Below are 18,672 nucleotides of genomic sequence, written 5' to 3' on the forward strand. Positions count from 1 at the left end.
AGTTTTTTTTTAAGTGACGTGCGAGATTTAATGTTTATTGAATGAGAGAGGCCTGGGTGATTCTAAAGTTGTGTGTCACATCGTGTTACAAATACGCAACATCGCTATCATGTGATGTGGACGCCAACTTTTTTTCAAAACAAAACAATCTTCGATGATAACCAACGCAGACTTGTGACGCACAACTTAAAGATTACTCTGTGGTTCACTGCAACAGTACTTCTCTTTCCGAGATGCTAATGACTTTTGGCGAGTCCTTTCCCTGCTTTTTAGTGCAAAATGTTTATTTGTATTATATCGCAAGTTTTAACACCTAAAATCCGCTCCCTAGTTATAGCCATTCGCATGTATATTTCATATACATAAGACCACCTCCCGATGTGTGTGACGCCAGTTCATACGACCACTAACACACAGCTGCACCATGTTTCAACCTAAAAGACAGGCGAGTAGAAATTGACCATAAGGCGTTCTTCGCTTGCATCACAGCTTAAAGAACGTCTAGAATGTTTCAAGTAAAATATACATTAATAACACAGGCCTAATACTATGTATAAATATTTTTATAGAACTAAATCTTTTAACATACCTGTTTTCATTTGAGCTTCATGTAGGGGTTACAAAGGCACAATCCTCACTACTCACAAGATCACCAAATGGCGTTTAGTGTTTTCGATATTTATATCGATATGTATTCCTTTGACCAAGACTGGTCGATTCTTTGTGATCGATATCCGGCGTCACTGAATAGCTACTATTATGGCAGTGCAACAGGCGAGAGGAAGGCAAATTTATTCCCCATTCCCTTCCACGTCTTATTTTGGTTTAATGTCTATGCCATTTCACTAATACCCCTGTAATTATACTGCGAATAACAGTGTACCTAACTTCGAGCTTAGAGATTTTCCTGTTCACGGTTTTCAAGAACGTAACAGCTAAATGTAAGGTTATGTTGTACCAATGAAATTATGCAGAACACCAATTCCATTCTGAAGATGGTTGTCTTATATATGTTGCTGGGCCGTCTAGTCCAGTATTTTACTAACATTTCGAAGGTGCTTGCTGCCTCCATCATCAGGACGAAGTTTACTCAGTCGTGAGAACCTGAAATCTCACGAACCTATTCCAATTTTATACTTTTACACCTTGGTTTTATACCAATTGTTGTTGAAACAAGATTAACTGCATCTGCCATAAATGTCTTTCCAAATGTACAGAAAATATTGCTAAATCTATGGAACGTCCAACATAGGCTACTCTTTTGTTAATGGCAGATTCGCTATTCATGTCGTCCCACTTACAACAGGCATCACTATTAAGAAAGCTGTAACAAATGCAAGGACTGTAAAAATTTCATTATAAACCTGATGATATGAAATGGTTGATTCCAGATGGTTTGTGGTTATTTGAAAATATTCATCATAGTAATAAGAGTAAATGTCTGAGCAAGAAATTAGAATAAAAGGTTGTAAGAGTATTAAGGGGTTATTAACCCCTCCCACTACAGATTTACATTCACATAAACTTACGTGGTAATACAACGCAGTTCTACAGAGGCACGTAACTATTAAATCATAAAAAAGACCTTACTTATTTACAACTTTAAAAGTTATTAGTTTATTTTAACAAAAAAACCTTCTAATTGATACTGATAATTATTGTGCATGAAGTAAGATCCATTTCTGATACTGATGATAAGATTATTCTATTTCTAATTTTAGTAGAAAGAGTCTAATAATAATAATAATAGTTTATGTATAGAATCTACAAATGAAAATGAAAATACAAATGTATTTACAAATGAAACTAAATCCTCCACCTACACTCTCATTATTACTGCATCTGTATGAATAACCGAGGTCAGTATGAGAGCGGGGCTCACGGAACGGGAACTTTGGTGAATTCTCGCAACTTTAATTTTCTCCCACCCAACACGTTAATTGTCCGTCACATTGTTGCACTGGAGGGAATTAAAAATTCTTAAGCTGATGTGACGTCCAGTAGCATATAAAATGTTGACATGAAATTTGTGAAGCCCTGATGATAGAGGCAGCAAGTAACCCTGAAAACTCACTAAACCTCAGCCAGATTACACAGCATAACATCCCAGAAGATGGTCGTCTTCACGTGTGCTGTCATGTGAACACGAAATCTCATCTGAAAGGAAAGCATCTCTAAGTAAAATGTAAATACCTCAAGACAGATGAAATGAGGAACAGTTTCGTTACCATCTCTTTGAAAGAAATGTAAAGAAAGATGAGAGGATAACATTAAAATGAAATGTATGTAAAAGGGTTCTGGAGATGGTACATTATAATCTGCGATGTAAAGCGACTAAGCACAATGCCCGATGTCGAGTGCTTCGGAACGTGTCCGTGTTTCAGTGTTCAAGGCCGAACCTCCAATGCCTCCAAGTCCTGCCCAGGTAGAGCAGCGGGCCAATGACGACACCAACTTCGTGAGCTCTTTAAAGCGGCTAATAACAAACAAAGATTACATTTTTCTCTTGATGTCATACGGCTTGAATGTCGGCGTGTTCTACGCCATCTCGACTCTGCTGAATCAAGTGCTGCTCGTCTACTTCCCGGTCAGTGCTGGTTCAGTTTTTACTTTCTCACTAGTGTAAATCCTGGTAACATTTCACAAAAATGCTAAATTAACCTAACTGTGCTTTGCGAAGTGACAGACATTAATTAATCCAGGAAATAATCAATCGTAATAGTGTTAAATAAATCCATCTTGTGTTTTTTAAAGAAATAACTCGCTGTGTAATCACTGATTACGCTACAATAACAATCCACTGTTCAAAGATGATATTTCCATCAGTGCGCTGCAGAAGCATTTGGTTAAGGTGGACAGAGCTGCTGCATGAACGGAACATGAGCCGCCTGTCCGACTTATACACCACTTAAGATAAACATCTCATCAGTCAGCATAAAAAAACATACAAACACACATCACATGGAAATGGCCAACACAGAAAAAACATTTCATACCATTACCAACAAAAACACACCCATCTGAAATCCCAAGATGCTGATCCTACTGTTCTATGTTGGCGTGCCTGTTTTCAGGACGGAGAGGAAGATGCTGGCCGCATCGGCTTGGTGATGATGCTGGCAGGCATGTTGGGCTCGGTTCTATCCGGGATTGTGTTGGACATGACTCATAAGTTCAAGTAAGCAAAGCAAAGCACAAACTGTTTCTCTAGACTGAACCCCCCACAGCACAGGGACTTAAATTTACTGAAACACAGGATAAAAACTAGTCTGGTAGCATCTCGATACAGCACATTTAAACAGCACGACAAAGGATTAAAATATGCAATGGCTGAATCTTCCATATTTTGAAGCTGTTAAATAAAAATTGTACGCTGGCTGCTCGGAAAATGTTATCTCATTCGATAATACTGTATCAACTGCAGAAGAGCACACTTGAATACAAATACAATAAGCGAGCTTTGTAGTGAAATGAAGAAAAAGAATTCTGCGAGTATTCTGTTCGAGACCTGTCATTATCCTGTCTAAGAGCTAAAGTATTAAAATAATAATTTATATGAGAGGTGGCTCCATCAGTAAAGAGACTGGGCATAAACTCAATTACAACAACGGCTCAATTCCTGGCGTTGCAAATTTGTCTCATCTTCATCTGCGCACTCTCCTAGAGGCACGAAGACGATCACTCATCTCGTGTAGAGCCCAGCTCCAGCCTAAGTTTAAATTTAAGTCCCTAATGAGATTCAATATGTGTGAGTTACGGAACTTCAGGGCATAAGTTTAAAACTTTGGAGAAAGTGAATAGTGATGACATTAACGGGGCCTGGGAACAAGCTACGGAAAATACCAAAACTTCATTATCATTAAGAGCATCACAAGCCATGGTTTTATGAACAATTCTCAAAATTAGAAAGCGCTGTAAATTGTTTTGGTTGCGGAGTCCATGCAAAATGCATGGAGATAATCTGAACAATTCACAAAGTTAAACTATCAGAACCTTCAGGAACAAAAGAAAGAAATACCTGAAACGCAAAATTAACCTTAATCATAAACAGATCGGAGATTTAAACCCCTTTACTACAGGACTGCTAGCCAGACTAGAATGCTTAGGTTAAAGGTTCGCAGGTACTAATACGACACACTGCCAACTGAGTCGTGTATAAGCCAGCGTATGCCATGACGCACGGACAATAGAAGTAAATAAGCTTGAAACATTATGAAACAAATTACTAGAGACCTGAACAGAGGCATAAACAAATAAATAAAAGTTACCAACATAAACAATGGTAGATGGTAAGCGAGAATGATCTGCTTGGAAATTTTCATATTAATTTGAATTGCATGAGGAATTACTTTTGTCAGCTGACTGTACATGGAGTCAGGCAGACAGACATGAGTACAGACAAGCTCTTACTGCCAAAGTTAGTTCTTTCCAAGGCTTGGCAGCACTGATCAAGGCACGAGACAGAATATCGCATTTTGATATATGCATGCTTCTTAACTGTAGGCGGTCGTAAGCATAATTAATCGTACGTAGAATAAGAAAGAACTTTCAGAGCAGTGCTTGTACTCGGTTATAAGAACAGCAGTAAAACAAATTGATTTTAATGAATTCCTCTCGGGCTAAGAGCCATGTCAGGTGGTTTAATGGAGACAACACCAATGTTTCGAGAACCATCTACATCCTCAGGGTAACCCAAGAAGAATTCATTATACTTAGTCACCGCGGAAGCTTCAGGTCATTCAAAACAAACTAATATTTATCAAAGAATAATTCTGTAATCAACTACATACAATATTTATCCAACATTCTTCTCTGACTGTTTACTTTACACATAGAAGGATCAGTGTAGATACTTGAATAATCAATAAAGAACTGAACAGGTATTCCGTATTTGTCGGATACTGGAGAAAAATTAAATATAATGGGACAGTACATCAGCTATTTACATACGTCAAGAAAATCTATGATTCAGTTGCAGGTATATTACACAACGTTATCAAGCGTGGTAATGTACAGTGAAATTTCATAAAAGGCAGGTAATTTCCTGACTAGCTGAGCAACAATCATCATGTAAGGAATGACTCTGCTCCATCAAGTCAGTTATTAACCCACTGGCACCCACAGACAGCTGCAAAATGCCAGTTCTGACAACTGGCATCATTAACATAAAGTCGCTTCAAGGCTATGAATTAATTTTATTTGGTTAATCTGAGCAGACAGAATTAAACAATATGTCAGTAGAAATAGGTTTCAGTAATCTGAATTCTACTCGACTGGCTCAAAACTGGATCCAGTGGCAGTGATGAAACTCGAGCTTCTGGTAAAAGAAAGTTACAAGATGTGTACTGGTGAGGTGTTATTATTACATTACACCTAACCTCATTGCTTGCAGGGAGACTACCTTGGCTCTCTACGTCTTCTCGCTACTGGGGATGGTTGTTTTCACGTTCACCCTCGACACTGGAAAGATCGCTGTCGTCTACTTCACGGGAACATTGCTGGGGTCAGTACAAATGCGCGTGCATCAACGCAGTTCAGAGTATAATGGAACTTTGAGGCTGTAATTTGCTTTTGAGACAGAGATGGAGATGTTACTCAAAACCAGTAATGACCAAACTGAAACAAGGTTTCATATAAGTATGCCTTCACGTAAATTAAAAGTTTAAAGGTAATGTAACTTAAAAGAGATAACACAACTTCCAACCATTTCACCACTCGGGGTATTAATGCACTAGCAGCATAACACAATTTAGAGTTTTAAAGGCTTAGAACCGTACATTAAAAATGGTAATTTATTTACAATTCACACCCTGAATTTAATATTTTTGTTTCAGAACTATATTTCCTGTTACATCTGACTAGAAGATTAACCTTTAAGATAAAATAATTTAAATGTCCTCACACAACCAAATTAAATGATTTAGAGTGCAGATAATTGTCAGATAAAATGTACTCTATTCACTGCAGTTATTAATCTAGAATCTTCAAATAAAATGTAGGCTAATATGGATGAAACAGTTTTCACCACACAGAAGTTTCAAAATTAGAGTACCAGCAGCATGGTTATGACTCTTTTCAATTTTGTTCCCAGATTTTTTAATTCTTCAAAATATTATAAAACGGTTAGTGGCATACACACTCCTCATTATTAAGAATGATCCGTAATCCACAGAGGAAAACTGGCCTAACCTACACAGACTTGTAGGTGTGCTGTGCCACTTTTGTTCTAAGAACCTTATTTTAATCGCACAGTAGACATATCAGAACAGCTTCACAGGGAAACGAAGTCTGAACACAGAATTCTGTTACTCCTGAACAGGCACCAGTGGGATATAATACTCACTGCTGGCAGAACACGTAAGCTATAAAAAGTAAGAAACAGCACCCTCTAATATTGGGCCAAACGTGGTAACAACTCCGACTTGTATTCAGGAGGTGTTCGATTTGAATCTCAACTGAGAAATAGACTAACCTGTTTGAGGATTTTCATAGTTCTCCTGAGTCACTCCACGCAAATGATTAGGCGCTACCCTGAAATAAACCATGGCCACTTCCTCGCCAAGTCTTTCGAGTTGAATGGGGTTCACGTTTTTATACGTAATATTTCTACAGATGGAGAATGATCGAAGATACGGTCCACACTAAAACAGCTCTTTATGCCCCTTGAAGAGGATGTATTTTTGATACTGATAGTTCGCAAGTTCATTGCTAACTGAAATTATCCTTATAAGATAAAAATGATGACAGACTTCAGAAAATTATGATAATGTAACTGATGCACATGCTAAACATAACCAACTGAAAATGTTGTAGTGGTCAAGGTCATTAAAAAAAAGTTTTCAGAAAACGCACACCAAAGTAACATTAAATGGTTTGCGATTCAGATCTACAAACTGTGCCACTCAAATGGATTTTCGTACAACACGAAACTTCCTACAGTGACGGAAGAACAATGTGCACCAAGGATTTTTGTATAAAATCTTTTTTAGTGCCTGTGCAAACTTGTCCTTCATACTGTTTGGCTCGCAAAACAACAGCCATACAAATTCTGATGTTGAGCAACGTGCGCTAAGACTCCTGCTTTCGTTAACATTTTTCTCCCCAATGTAAAGGAAACACAAAATCTGTATTTATTTTTCTAATTTATATGAACATTTAGGCATGTGAAATTTGTATATTACAAATTCAAAACCTGGTGACAAGCTAAAACTACTTCCAAATATCACGGGAAAACTGTATTAGACCAAATTATATATTTAGTAACATGAAGTTATACAATTATGAATTTATAATTCATACTAGCCTTTCTGTATACAGTGGACTGTTTAGAAAAAAGGTATCATATCCGTTCCCAAAAATAATTCTTCTGTGACTTCATTCCAGTAAAGAGCCTCCTTTATGAAATGTTAAAATCTGTCTGAAATATTCATAAGTATATAATTTTCGCCAGGTTCTTTATGACGGGCTATCTCCCTGTCGGTTTTGAACTGGCTGCCGAGCTCACATACCCTGAACCAGAAGGCACATCTGCTGGGATACTGAATGCCGCTGCGCAGGTATTTGGTATTGCGCTCACAAGCGGATATTCGTGGCTGCTGGAAGTTACTACTCATATGTGGGCAAATGGGGCAATGTGCTTTGCTCTAGCACTTGGAAATATTCTGACTCTGGTGATCAAGTCAGACCTGCGTCGGCAAGCGGCTCAGGGACCGCAGGTGACCATCATCCAGTGACGACATGACATGAGAACACAAAAAGGTAAATGTACCATAGGTTATTTAACACTGTATCAGCTACAGAGCAGAGAATGGGATGCGACCTAAGGTGTATGTACGTATGCCTGTCTCATTGCTAGTTATTGTACTTTCATTTGCTTCAAGTAATTGGAAAAAAAACTGTCTGAGGTTAAGGTTGAGAAATATTATGTGCAATGCATATCAGTCTGTTCAAGAGGATGCTATGATCTGAAATTCCTAAAGTTCACAAGAAATATACGTTCCTTGTGTTAAGCGCTACTTCAGCAGGCCCACGCATTTCAGACAAAGCTCCATCCCTATGTAATAACAATAAAATTGTCAGGATAAATGTTCCTTGTCGACACAGGACAGAGAACGTCCAAAAGAAAAAGAGCCATCAATTCAGCTGAAAACACAGCTGTAGACATCATGCAAATTTTACGGCTATGAAACATGGTTTATTGCCGAATGTCACAATCCTGACAGTTAATCCTTTCCATTCTGACAAAAAAAATTGTTCTCTAGCACAGGGATGGTACAGGAATGCTAAAACAGGAAGGAAGTTTACATACAACGATTTTATAGGTAAACTTCACAAGAGCCCACCTGAAAGCTTAAGATGTTAAATTGATGAGAGGTAGTGTTGGTCCAGTCATCCAGGTTACATAACAGCGGGCTGTGATGCGGCTGCAGAATTCGAACGTGTTTAGTTCAGATGAAACAAACCTCAAACTGAGCTTCTTCCCATGACAGTAAAATCAGAAGAAGCAGTATAAAATTCAGTGTAAGAAACAAGATACCTGAGATGTTACTGGCCACAGCATCAAATTCAAATGACATGATGCCTAGAAGTTCATGTATACCTCAGCATTGCACGTTCGATAAATTAACAAGGTTCAACTCCTAGCAGCTATGTGGTGCCTCGGCCGCGCTTTACCCCCAGGAAATGACCCTGGTACCCATTGCATAGGAGGCTGGGTGGGCACGAGAGCCGGTCTGGATGCAGGGGCTACAGGACAAGTCCTCTGCCCCAGTCGGGGATCAAACCCTAGTCATCCAGTCCATAGTGTATCTATACTGACTGAGCTACTCCAGTTATATGAAATGAAATCATTTTCTGCAACAGACAGCAGTACAGAGTGCTCCTATTCAATTCATTAAAACTATTATCATTATAGACCACTATCATCATCATCGTTATAATTAAAGATGGTACTTATTTAGTACAAAGCAGTATCAAGGAACAGGGTTTGTCATAAACGCATCAAAAGATCACTTCTTTCCCTACAAAATACAAATTAGAAAATCTCTAAAAGTCACGAAGATATTAAATAAATAAAACGCTGCTGTTTTGACATTCTACAGCATGTGGCCTGAAAGGACAGCGAACACACTCGATGAACCACACTGAATGGTTGATAAAACATAGGTCCAAAAGATGCTTTACAACAGTTTCTGCACAACTCGCGGCTACCGTAACTATTTTAAAAAATGCTTATCGATTCAAAGATGCTTTATTTCAAATTCCACATATTAAATGTTTCCGGACACTGTGAGGTAGACATTTCACCTTGCATATTACTTTTTATATAGTGACTTGCTTTGGGAAATTTCTTGACTAGCTGAGCATGCTCTTAGCTTCTCAAGGACTCTGATCCATCGAGTCGGTCAATAAGTTTTTGATAAAATGGTTATCTGTTTTTCTGATAAGACTTTCATGTGGCAATAATATTGCAGGTTCAAAGTTCTGGTGTCACAAAACACTTACTGTAAATGATTTCACTTCAGGAAGCCACAACACTGCTTGCGACGTCCCTGTTGCTCCTCCTCGTGTAGTGCAGCTTTCAGAGCCTTGTTCACATCTAGCCCAATCGCCTGTCCCACCTGCAAAACCACATTATCTGTCCACGACTACACGTAACTCAACCCCCGAAGCCACGATTTAATAAATACAAACATTAAAATTTCTTATTTATCTCCAATTAACCCAATACACAAACCTTGAGGATGTTGAGCAGTGTCTGCGGGTGGAAGCTGCCAACACCGGTCTTGAAAACGGATGTCACCAGCGAGTTTTCTGTTACAGCAATCACCACACTGGCATTACTGCAAGTCTCCTCCTCTGCTGTGGGATCGACCACGCAGTGATCACCTATCTGTAAACATTATCATCACCTGACTCTATTATATAAAATTATTCTGGCCTTCACGTTACACGCATATACAAACGGCACGCAGTTAAAAAATAATTAAGATCTGAAACTAACTACATATGTAACAGGCAAAAGTCAACGATAAGAAAATAAAATCCTGAAACAATGGAACATTTTAAACCCACTGGGGTCTCCTTTAAATGACCAGCTACCAGACCTAGAGGATTATTTTTAAAAAAACAAAGTCAGAACAAGTTGTCCAAAAGTAAAGTTCAGTGTTAAGATTCCAATCAGTTAGAACCCAGAGCAATTCTTTGGATTTCTCCCGTTTCAAACCTAACAAACTGCAAACAACATTGTAAGCAGTAGAAAAAGGAGTGTTCCGCCATTCCAGACCAACAAACCAAGTGATAGTTGAGACCATCATCAGAAACCTTTTTGGTTGCTCTGTCGCTGAAAAAATTATGCTTTTTATTTTCCAATTCATGAACTGCCACTTCTAAGATCAAGTTCCGATATTTATCACAGGTTTCTTAAAAATGTATCCAACAATATATATATTTGTTGAGTTGAAAAAGTATAAATCTCCGGGCACTGATCAGATTCTGCCCGAACTGATCACAGCAGGAGATGAAAACATTGCGTTCTGAGATACGCAAATTTATCTGCTCTATATGGAATAAGAAGGAAATGCCACAGCAGCGGGAGGAATCTATTATTGTACCAGTTCATAAGAAAGGTGGTAAGACTGACTAATAATTATAAAGGATGTATGATCTTGAGCTTTCGTGGCGACTATGTACAATAAAAGATTTTATTGTAATTATCAAGGAATCTCCCTCTTATCATCTGCCTACAAAATTTTAAACAACATTCTTCTGGCAAGGTTAACTCCATATGCCAATGAGACTATTGGAGATAATTAACGTGGGTTCCGTCATAATAGATCCACAACTGATCAGATTTTTTACATTTGCCAGATGCTAGAGAAAAAGTGGAAGTACAATGGGACAGTCCATCAGCTATTCATAAACTTCGAGAAGTTAAAAGAGAAGCTCTTTACAATATTTTGCTTGAATTTGGTGTACCTAAAAAGCTCATCAGGCTAATTAAAATGTGTGTAAGTGAAACTTCTAGTAAAATTCGTGTAGGTAAACATTTGTCCGATACATTTCCTATTCAGAATGGCCTGAAACAGGGAGATTCTCTATTGCCACTGCTTTTAAATTTTGCCTTAGAATATGCAATCAGGAAAAGTCCAAGAAAGTTACGGCGGTCTGGAACTGAATGGGACACTTCAGCTTTTGCTCTATGCGGATGGTATTAATCTGTTGGGTGATATTATAAAATACTGTAAAATTGAACACAGAAACACTCTTAACAGCTGGAAGCGACGTTGGTCTAGAAATAAATGAAGAAAATATGAAGTACATGATAATGCCTCGGCGTCAGAATTCAGAACAGAACCAGAATATAAAGACAGCTAACGAATCGTTCAAACGCATTGCATCGTTTTGTGGGATCTATTACACTGAATGTTACAACGGCAAACTAACAATTCCAGTGTGGGTAGGGATGTGCACATCGTGGCACGCATGGGCACGCTCTAGTCTGTCTGCCGTGATCTCTCTGTATCACATCTGTCCCAGAAATTGATGAAGTTATCACGTGCACAAATTTTGCAATGTCCACACATTATCAATCTATAATACCTCCAGCTAACGTCTTCTGACATCCAAAGAAACCAAAGACTGGGAATTCCTAGGCCACTGAAAAGCAGGGAAGAAACAGCCAAAATTGCCCCAAAGCTGAGACCATCAGGTGAACTTTCATACCACACGACCTGCACACCCTCGTTCCTTCCCATTCAAGGACTTCCGATCTGTTCAACAAATTCCTGTTGTTATGGAGCCTGGAAGTCCATCGGTACATTTTCCCACCACCAAACCCTATTCTGAACATTTCCCTGCATTCTTCAGCCCCCAACACAAATACGACACAATCAAGACAACAGGTCAATAAGACAGAAATCAATTTAATGAATTCTTCTCAGGTTACCAGTTTGACGCGGCCAATAGAAGAACAATTCATCATACTTAAGTCATTGTGAAAGCTTCAGGTCGTACGTAAATCAATTTGACAATGTGATATTCACCTTGCAGAGAGTAACGAGGCAGGGAGTAGCAGACACATCCAAGCGAAAGCAGTCAAATGGGTCATCTGAAAGTTGAAGGTCTACAGTTGCCCCATCCATCGTGGCTGCTTTTACTTTCGGGATGCGAGTGTTGTGGAGGGCAGCCTTCACGGCAAGCGAAACTGCATCAAACAGGTTGCCTCCACACTCCAGGATCTGCAATACGTTTCATCACCATTACAACAAAAGCCACAACGATGATTCTTCAGACAACCGTGACCCTAATAACGTGACGGATGTAGCATCGTTTAGATTCGACGCTCACTCGAACAAAGCAAGAAATTACTAATATGCTCTACTTTTTAATGGGCACAATGCTGTATATATTTCAAACTACTGAAAACAGAACAATGAAATTATCCAACATACATACTGAATGCACAATGTATCATAAAAAATTAACAACTGATTCTTTTAGTCTGTAAGCAGAATACATTTTGTAAGTAAACATTCCTTTATAAATTCTGTAAATCTATTCAAAATTAACAAAAGTACAAAAAAAAGTTACCTAACCTTGTAGATATCTCACTTACCATCGAAAAACCGTGTTTTTACATTACAAAAAGTTTTCACAAGTGAAAATAACACTTAACATTAAAGTAACACAACTTACAGAAATATTCTAAGACCTGAACTGCCACAAAATGAGAGAGAAGTGAATTCTGCAACGATGTTGAGTGAAAGTAATATAATGGACACACAATGAACGCAAAGCGCAGAAATAATTTCCCATAATATATGGTGACTACAAACAAGCATGAGGAGCTATAACAAACACTCAAACTCAGTTTTAATGTTTATACGATTCAGTCATCCGATAATGACGTACAGCTTTCATGATGTATATTTAACAAAACATGTAATGTACAGCTACTGACAACGGCTTCACGAAGCTGAAACACACATAAAGAAATAAATAGCCAACAATTATGGTAAAAGTGGTTGTTTATGAAGCTTTTGCACAATTATTTTGGGTTTCACACATACGAACAGAAGCACAGAACTGAACAGAAATCAGAAGGGAATTCTTATGTCTTCTTCTTCTTCTTCTATGGCTCTCCGGTCCGTATTCGGTCCATGGCCTCCTCAATTCTCCTCTTCCATTCGGTCCTCTGTTATTTCCGTCTGTCCGAGGCTCTGATTGAGGTTTCGAAACATCTTCCTTTTTACGGTGCAAGGTTCTTAGCCTTGCGACCAACCCCCAACCTGGAGGACCAGGGTACCTGTCTTAGTCTGACCTCTCCCCCTCGACCAATCTGGCTAGGGAGGCCCTACCAGTACCTATGCTACCGCCAGACAGATTATAAAAACGAACAGTGATAACCGACCAACATCAATTTAATTTGCTTTGTGGTCTCAGTAATTCCAGAATGAATGATAATATGACCTCTTCTAAACTGCTTTTAACCCAAACACTGATACCAGACAATAATTTTTCTCAATACAATGCAGAAACTCACAAGGATATCAACGTACAACTTCCAGCATTGCTGCGCTGGAAGAATACACAATGCTTTCAAGTCAAAGGACTGGGATGACTGGTATGCCGTCGCCAGAGAGCTGCTGATCTCCGTTCCCAATTCCTCTCCTCCACGCCCCTCAAATGCAGGCGTTGCATTGGCAGAACTGTAAGGAAATAAACAGCTAGTTTACCCCACAATATAGAGACAAGAGCATGACTCAAAACAGTGTAGCGTGCTTGTAAACTTTATTGGACAGAAGTTGGAAATTTAACTTGGTCTTGCTAGCAATAAACAGAAAAAGGTAAATTTCATATGCAATAGTTTGCCACCCTGATTTCAGAGTTTTTATATATATACCCTACGTAAAGTAAAGTTTATCCCGCTACGTGCCATACAGGCGCTTGGGGGGAGTGGAGGTATAGCTCCTCTCTTCCTTGACCTCGGCACTAGATGGGGTGAGTGGTCAGCATCACGCCCCGGCCGGCTTTACCCCTGGGAAAGGACCCCAGTACCCATTGTAGAGGAGGCTGGGTGGGGCCCAGAGTCGGTCTGGACACAGAGGCTAGAGGAAAAATCCTCTGCCCCCGTCGGGGATCGAACCCCAGCCGTCCAGCCCGTAGCTAGTCACTACACTGACTGAGCTATCCCGGCTCAATATATACCCTAATAATTAATTAATTAGTGTTCTGTCTGACGACAGGTCCATATGAACAGGATCCTTCCATCCTTTTCTCGGACTGGGACCTGTTCATATACGTTCTTGGCAGATGATCCAGAAGTGGTTTGCCATTGCCTTCTTCTGTGTGTGAATGGAGTAATTGTTGGGATGCCACAGAGAAACTGGGGAAGCCCCCGGAGGAAAACTCCGTGTTGCCTAGACCACGGCCTTGCCCAACACAATGGCATTCATTCTTAAAAATTAAAGTAACGCCCACGCATCGTTGAAGTTCACAGGCACAGACAACACAATCACAGCTCACCGTAGACCAACAACGGCAATCAAACCAGTGGACATAAAAGCGACCATTCCTGTGCAATCAACGTCCAATGAGGTGTTACATAAGTAAAGTACATACCTTTTATGCTCTGTAAAAAACAATAACCTTTTTCTGATTTGTACTACATGATTTAATTTGTTTTGCTACCGATGATGACCTCTTGAGGTCGAAACGCGTTTCGCATTATTGTCCTTCATAGTGTATACAGTTTTGTTTGTATACATACTTTACAATTTCACTTGGTGTTACCTTAATTTATTTCTTTGTTAATTAACAATAATCTGTCAACTACAGAGATTATACAGCACCAAATGTCACAACGAATATGTGACTCTGGTTTATTTGGAGTTACCAACCCCATGTTTCGTAGGAGAGATGAAGAAAAACCATAATAATAGTCAGGATGGTTAGACTCATTCTGGCAAACTGCAAAGAAGCACATACCATTCACCAGCTAAGAAACAACAAAGAAGTTTCACTCTTTTCCACACCACTGTTACACATGCCACAACTGAGAAACCACGGGTATAACAAAACAAAAATCTGTGCTGTGTAACTACAGCAAAAGCTGGTGTTAAACTAAAATGGTAGCTGGATGCTGAAAGCCATCCGTTCCCCACCACAACTGCCCTGCCAACTCCCAATCTGTGAGCAGTAACTGCACGTACCAATCCACAAAGAATTCAATTTTTCCTTCATTAGGCCTTTCTGGGTATGGCACATCAACTTCAGTTTTCACTCCAACCAAGATGTCTGTGTTGGCGAGCCTGAGACGAGCCGAACCACTTGCATGAGACACGACATCTGTCTCCACTTCTATTGTGCGGTAGTCAAGGCGCGTTCTCCCATCACAGCGGAAATCTTCCTGCGAGACAAGAAATAAACATTACAGAGGGTAGCCATACATAACAGCACAAGTTACAGATTAAATTTGAGAAAGTCGTGTACGAGACAATAAGTGGCTTTTTAAACTCAATGTCAATGCAAGTGAACAATTTGGATTTAGGAAGTCTCTCAATTGATCAGGCCCTTTTCAATTTTACAGATGAAATCTTAAGTACTCTTAATAATAAAACGCATGTTCATGGAATATCGTGTGATCTTTCTAAAGCATTTGATTTTTCAAATGAATTTTTCTGTCAAAACTACATTTTTATGGAATCTTAAATATAACTGGTCAGCGATTTAAATCGTACCTTCGCGACAGAAAGCAACAAGTAGAAATAAAAACACTTGCTCCCATTTTTATCATTTCTAGAGGACAAAATAGAAAAATTTCAAACAAACTCAGATATACACAATACAGATATAGCCTTCACGTGCCAAACTCTAACCTCATTAAATATCACAAAGGAGTTTGCTATACTACAATTAAGCTATTCAATAATCTCTCCCCCCCTCCCCCCCCCCAAACTATAAAATGTCTGAATCATGAAAGATTATTTTTGTAATAATTCTGCAGTTGACTGCAAAATACTGTCATAACTACGTAATTTATTTGTATTAAAAATAAGTATTGTATTCGTGCCATGACATGTTACACATCTTTGACTTGAGCATGTGAACGCTCTGTAGATAAATTCTATCCGATTCTTCGCATGACATATAACACTCATTCTTTACCTCAACGCCGTGAAGAATAAATGTTTTTTCAGCTTCACTCAAAAGAATTTCAGCCATTCGTTCTGCAGAACTTTACTAGGCCATTAGCAGATGCGGTTACACATATTAAACAGCGCAATAATATACAATCCACTGCTTCCCAAACTAAACTTGAATAGCACACTTCCCACATGCACTAATAATCCACAGGATACGGAACTCGGATAACCACCAAGTGAGATAAACACGGTGATGCAGCTATGGCTTCCAAATAAAGAGAGTAGGCTATTCTTTGACAAGCCGAGTTTACAATCGACTTTTAAAAGAATTTTCTGCACCATAGAGTGGGTCAGTATAAGATAATTTCTCTTCAACTGCTTCAATGAAATAGACCACTGGCCTGTTTCCAACTTCAAGATTATAAGTAACACGTAAAATTCATGGGAGGTTAACCATGGAGTCCACAAAACATACCTCACATCCGTATTTGGCCCGTGTAATCTTGTAGATGTTACCACAGGTAATATTTTTAGAGCTGATGGTATTAGGTTGTGACGTCTTGTTGAAATGTACGGAGCATTGAGTTTAATATGTTATGGTTACCAATGTAAAATAAACCCAAAAAATTTCCTTCAGTACTAATTTTAATATGGAAGGAAAAATTAACTATTCGCTTTTTTTCGAGGACTCTGCCCCATGTAGTTATTTAGGGAAAATACAAAACGTTGCAGATTTTAAATGTATGTTTTGTGATAGAATTAAATATGAAAAGAAGGTTAAAATATACAAAAGTGTAATTTTGTCGGTTGTGCTCTATGGGTGCGAAACTTGGAGTCTCACGTTGAGGAATGAACATATTTTGAGCACAGTTGAGAAGAGTGTTGAAGATATTTGGACCAAAAAGGGAGGGTGGCGGATCAAGGAGAAAATTGCATAATTATGAGTTTCACTGCCTGTACTCATGATATTGTTAGGGTCATTAAATCAAGGATGAAGTGGGAGGGACATGCGGTATGCATGGAGGGGAGAGGTGTTTTCAAGGTATTGGGTAGAAGGCCTGAAAGGAGGAGACTGCTGGGAAGACCTAGGCATAGATGGGAGGATAATGTTAAGATGGGCCTTAGGAAGATAGGAATGGATGGAGCAAACTGGATGCAGTTAGCTCAGGGTAGAGTCTGGTGGCAGGCTTTTATGAACAAGGTGAACCTTGGTGTTCCATAAAGAAAATGGGCAATTCTTTGACAAGCTGAGTATACAATAAATTGACTTTTCAAATAATTTTTTGCAGCATAGTGAGTGATCACCTGCTGGGATGCACAGCAGCGCGATCTTATTCGGACGATGTACTGTCAGCAGCTTCTTTGCTAGGAACTCAATGTTACATTTGTCACCAAACTGTTAGAAAGCAAGACTTGATTTATACAAGATGGAATTTTTAACTACCATAACCGTCAATTGTGGGCTGAGAACAATCCTCATACACATTATGTAGCAAATCACCAACATCTTTTTTCCATTAATGTGTAGGCTGGAATAACTGGGCATTATTTACTAGAACCTTTCAGAAGACAAGAAAACCTTACAGGTATATTCTATTTGCATTGATTGCCTTGCTAATAGAGAATACTGAACTATGAATACACAATGGAGCTCCTTCACACATATCTGCTATGTCTGGGCCTTCTTGAACACCAATTTTCTTAAATGGTGGATTGGATGTGGTGGACCACAAATATGGCCACTTTGTTCACCTGACATAAATCTAAAGATATGTTATCCCATGGCCAAGATGTGCAGACCAAGGAACAGCTCTGTAAAGGATGCAGTACTTACTTACAGGTATCTGAAAGGAAGTGCTCAAACGAGTCTTTCTGTCACTGATATGATGTGTAGAATTACGCATCTGAGCTAACTGTGATCACTTTTGAGCAATTGCTGTAACTATTAATTATCATTACAGTCATAAAGTTATTACTTAACACGTATAAAGCGAAGCTTCCGCAGCGACCGAAGTTGATGAAAGACTCTTGGGTAACAAGCCGCGTCAGGTGGTTGAATGGTGAATGAACCATTTTTTCCGCCGTTTCGAGAGCTGCCCTGAGGATGAGAGCAAAGATGGCTCTCAAAACGTTGGCAGAAGAAATGGTTCATCCACCATTCAGCCACCTGATGCGGCTTGTTACCCAAGAGTCTTTCATCTATTATTGAACACATTTGCTCCTAACTCATTCAGAAATCATTTGCAGACCTACATTCAATGGACTCCCATGACGCAGGATGTGCACCTGACCCAACATTTCTGAAACACCATAACTTATGTATATGACTTGTGAATTTCTAATATTCTATTACCCATAAATATTTAAATGTTTCCCAAAATCTTAAAAATACAAGATAATTGTGTCATACAAAATAAAGATTTTATTGTCCAACGTGTGTATGACAATGGACATTATTGTAAGCTTTTCTCCGAGAACAAGACAAACTGCAACTTCCTTACCACAATAATGTCACAGCACAGGCGAG

The 18,672-nt window shown here is 39.0% G+C and overlaps 2 protein-coding genes across 14 annotated transcripts in view; one reads left to right on the forward strand and one right to left on the reverse strand.

The window, feature by feature from the left end:
- HisT (Histamine transporter) overlaps window positions 1-13,036 on the forward strand; it is a 29,505-nt gene extending 16,469 nt beyond the window's left edge. For 5 of the 7 annotated variants that reach the window (XM_022068190.2, XM_087357163.1, XM_087357162.1 and 2 more), the window contains exons 5-9: window positions 2,385-2,587; window positions 3,075-3,178; window positions 5,393-5,503; window positions 7,451-7,758; window positions 12,052-13,036. In XM_022068190.2, the coding sequence (XP_021923882.2) occupies window positions 2,385-2,587; window positions 3,075-3,178; window positions 5,393-5,503; window positions 7,451-7,733 (701 nt within the window). In that variant the 3' untranslated portion in view covers window positions 7,734-7,758; window positions 12,052-13,036. Of the gene's footprint in view, window positions 1-2,384; window positions 2,588-3,074; window positions 3,179-5,392; window positions 5,504-5,834; window positions 5,954-7,450; window positions 7,759-9,822; window positions 10,724-12,051 lie in introns of those variants that run through there. The other 2 variants (XM_022068191.2, XM_087357164.1) reach the window with 2 other exon arrangements.
- Rrp42 (exosome complex component Rrp42) overlaps window positions 1-16,584 on the reverse strand; it is a 49,652-nt gene extending 33,068 nt beyond the window's left edge. For 2 of the 7 annotated variants that reach the window (XR_015537412.1, XR_015537410.1), the window contains exons 1-7: window positions 16,168-16,583; window positions 15,213-15,409; window positions 13,544-13,709; window positions 12,045-12,239; window positions 9,737-9,892; window positions 9,505-9,620; window positions 590-2,157 (exon numbers count right to left, since the gene is read on the reverse strand). Coding sequence is in view for 3 of the 7 variants with exons in the window: in XM_087357168.1 (XP_087213294.1) it covers window positions 9,516-9,620; window positions 9,737-9,892; window positions 12,045-12,239; window positions 13,544-13,709; window positions 15,213-15,409; window positions 16,168-16,224 (876 nt within the window). In the remaining 4 variants the exon portion in view is untranslated. Of the gene's footprint in view, window positions 1-589; window positions 2,158-4,755; window positions 8,424-9,231; window positions 9,621-9,736; window positions 9,893-12,044; window positions 12,240-13,543; window positions 13,710-15,212; window positions 15,410-16,167 lie in introns of those variants that run through there. The other 5 variants (XR_015537411.1, XR_015537413.1, XM_087357168.1 and 2 more) reach the window with 5 other exon arrangements.
- Between the last annotated feature and the right edge of the window lie 2,088 nt (window positions 16,585-18,672).

The sequence above is a fragment of the Zootermopsis nevadensis genome, unplaced genomic scaffold (assembly GCF_977971745.1).
Source record: "Zootermopsis nevadensis isolate Lab colony 2312 unplaced genomic scaffold, Znev_1.0 Znev_ptg000028l, whole genome shotgun sequence".
NCBI lineage: Eukaryota > Metazoa > Arthropoda > Insecta > Blattodea > Termopsidae > Zootermopsis > Zootermopsis nevadensis.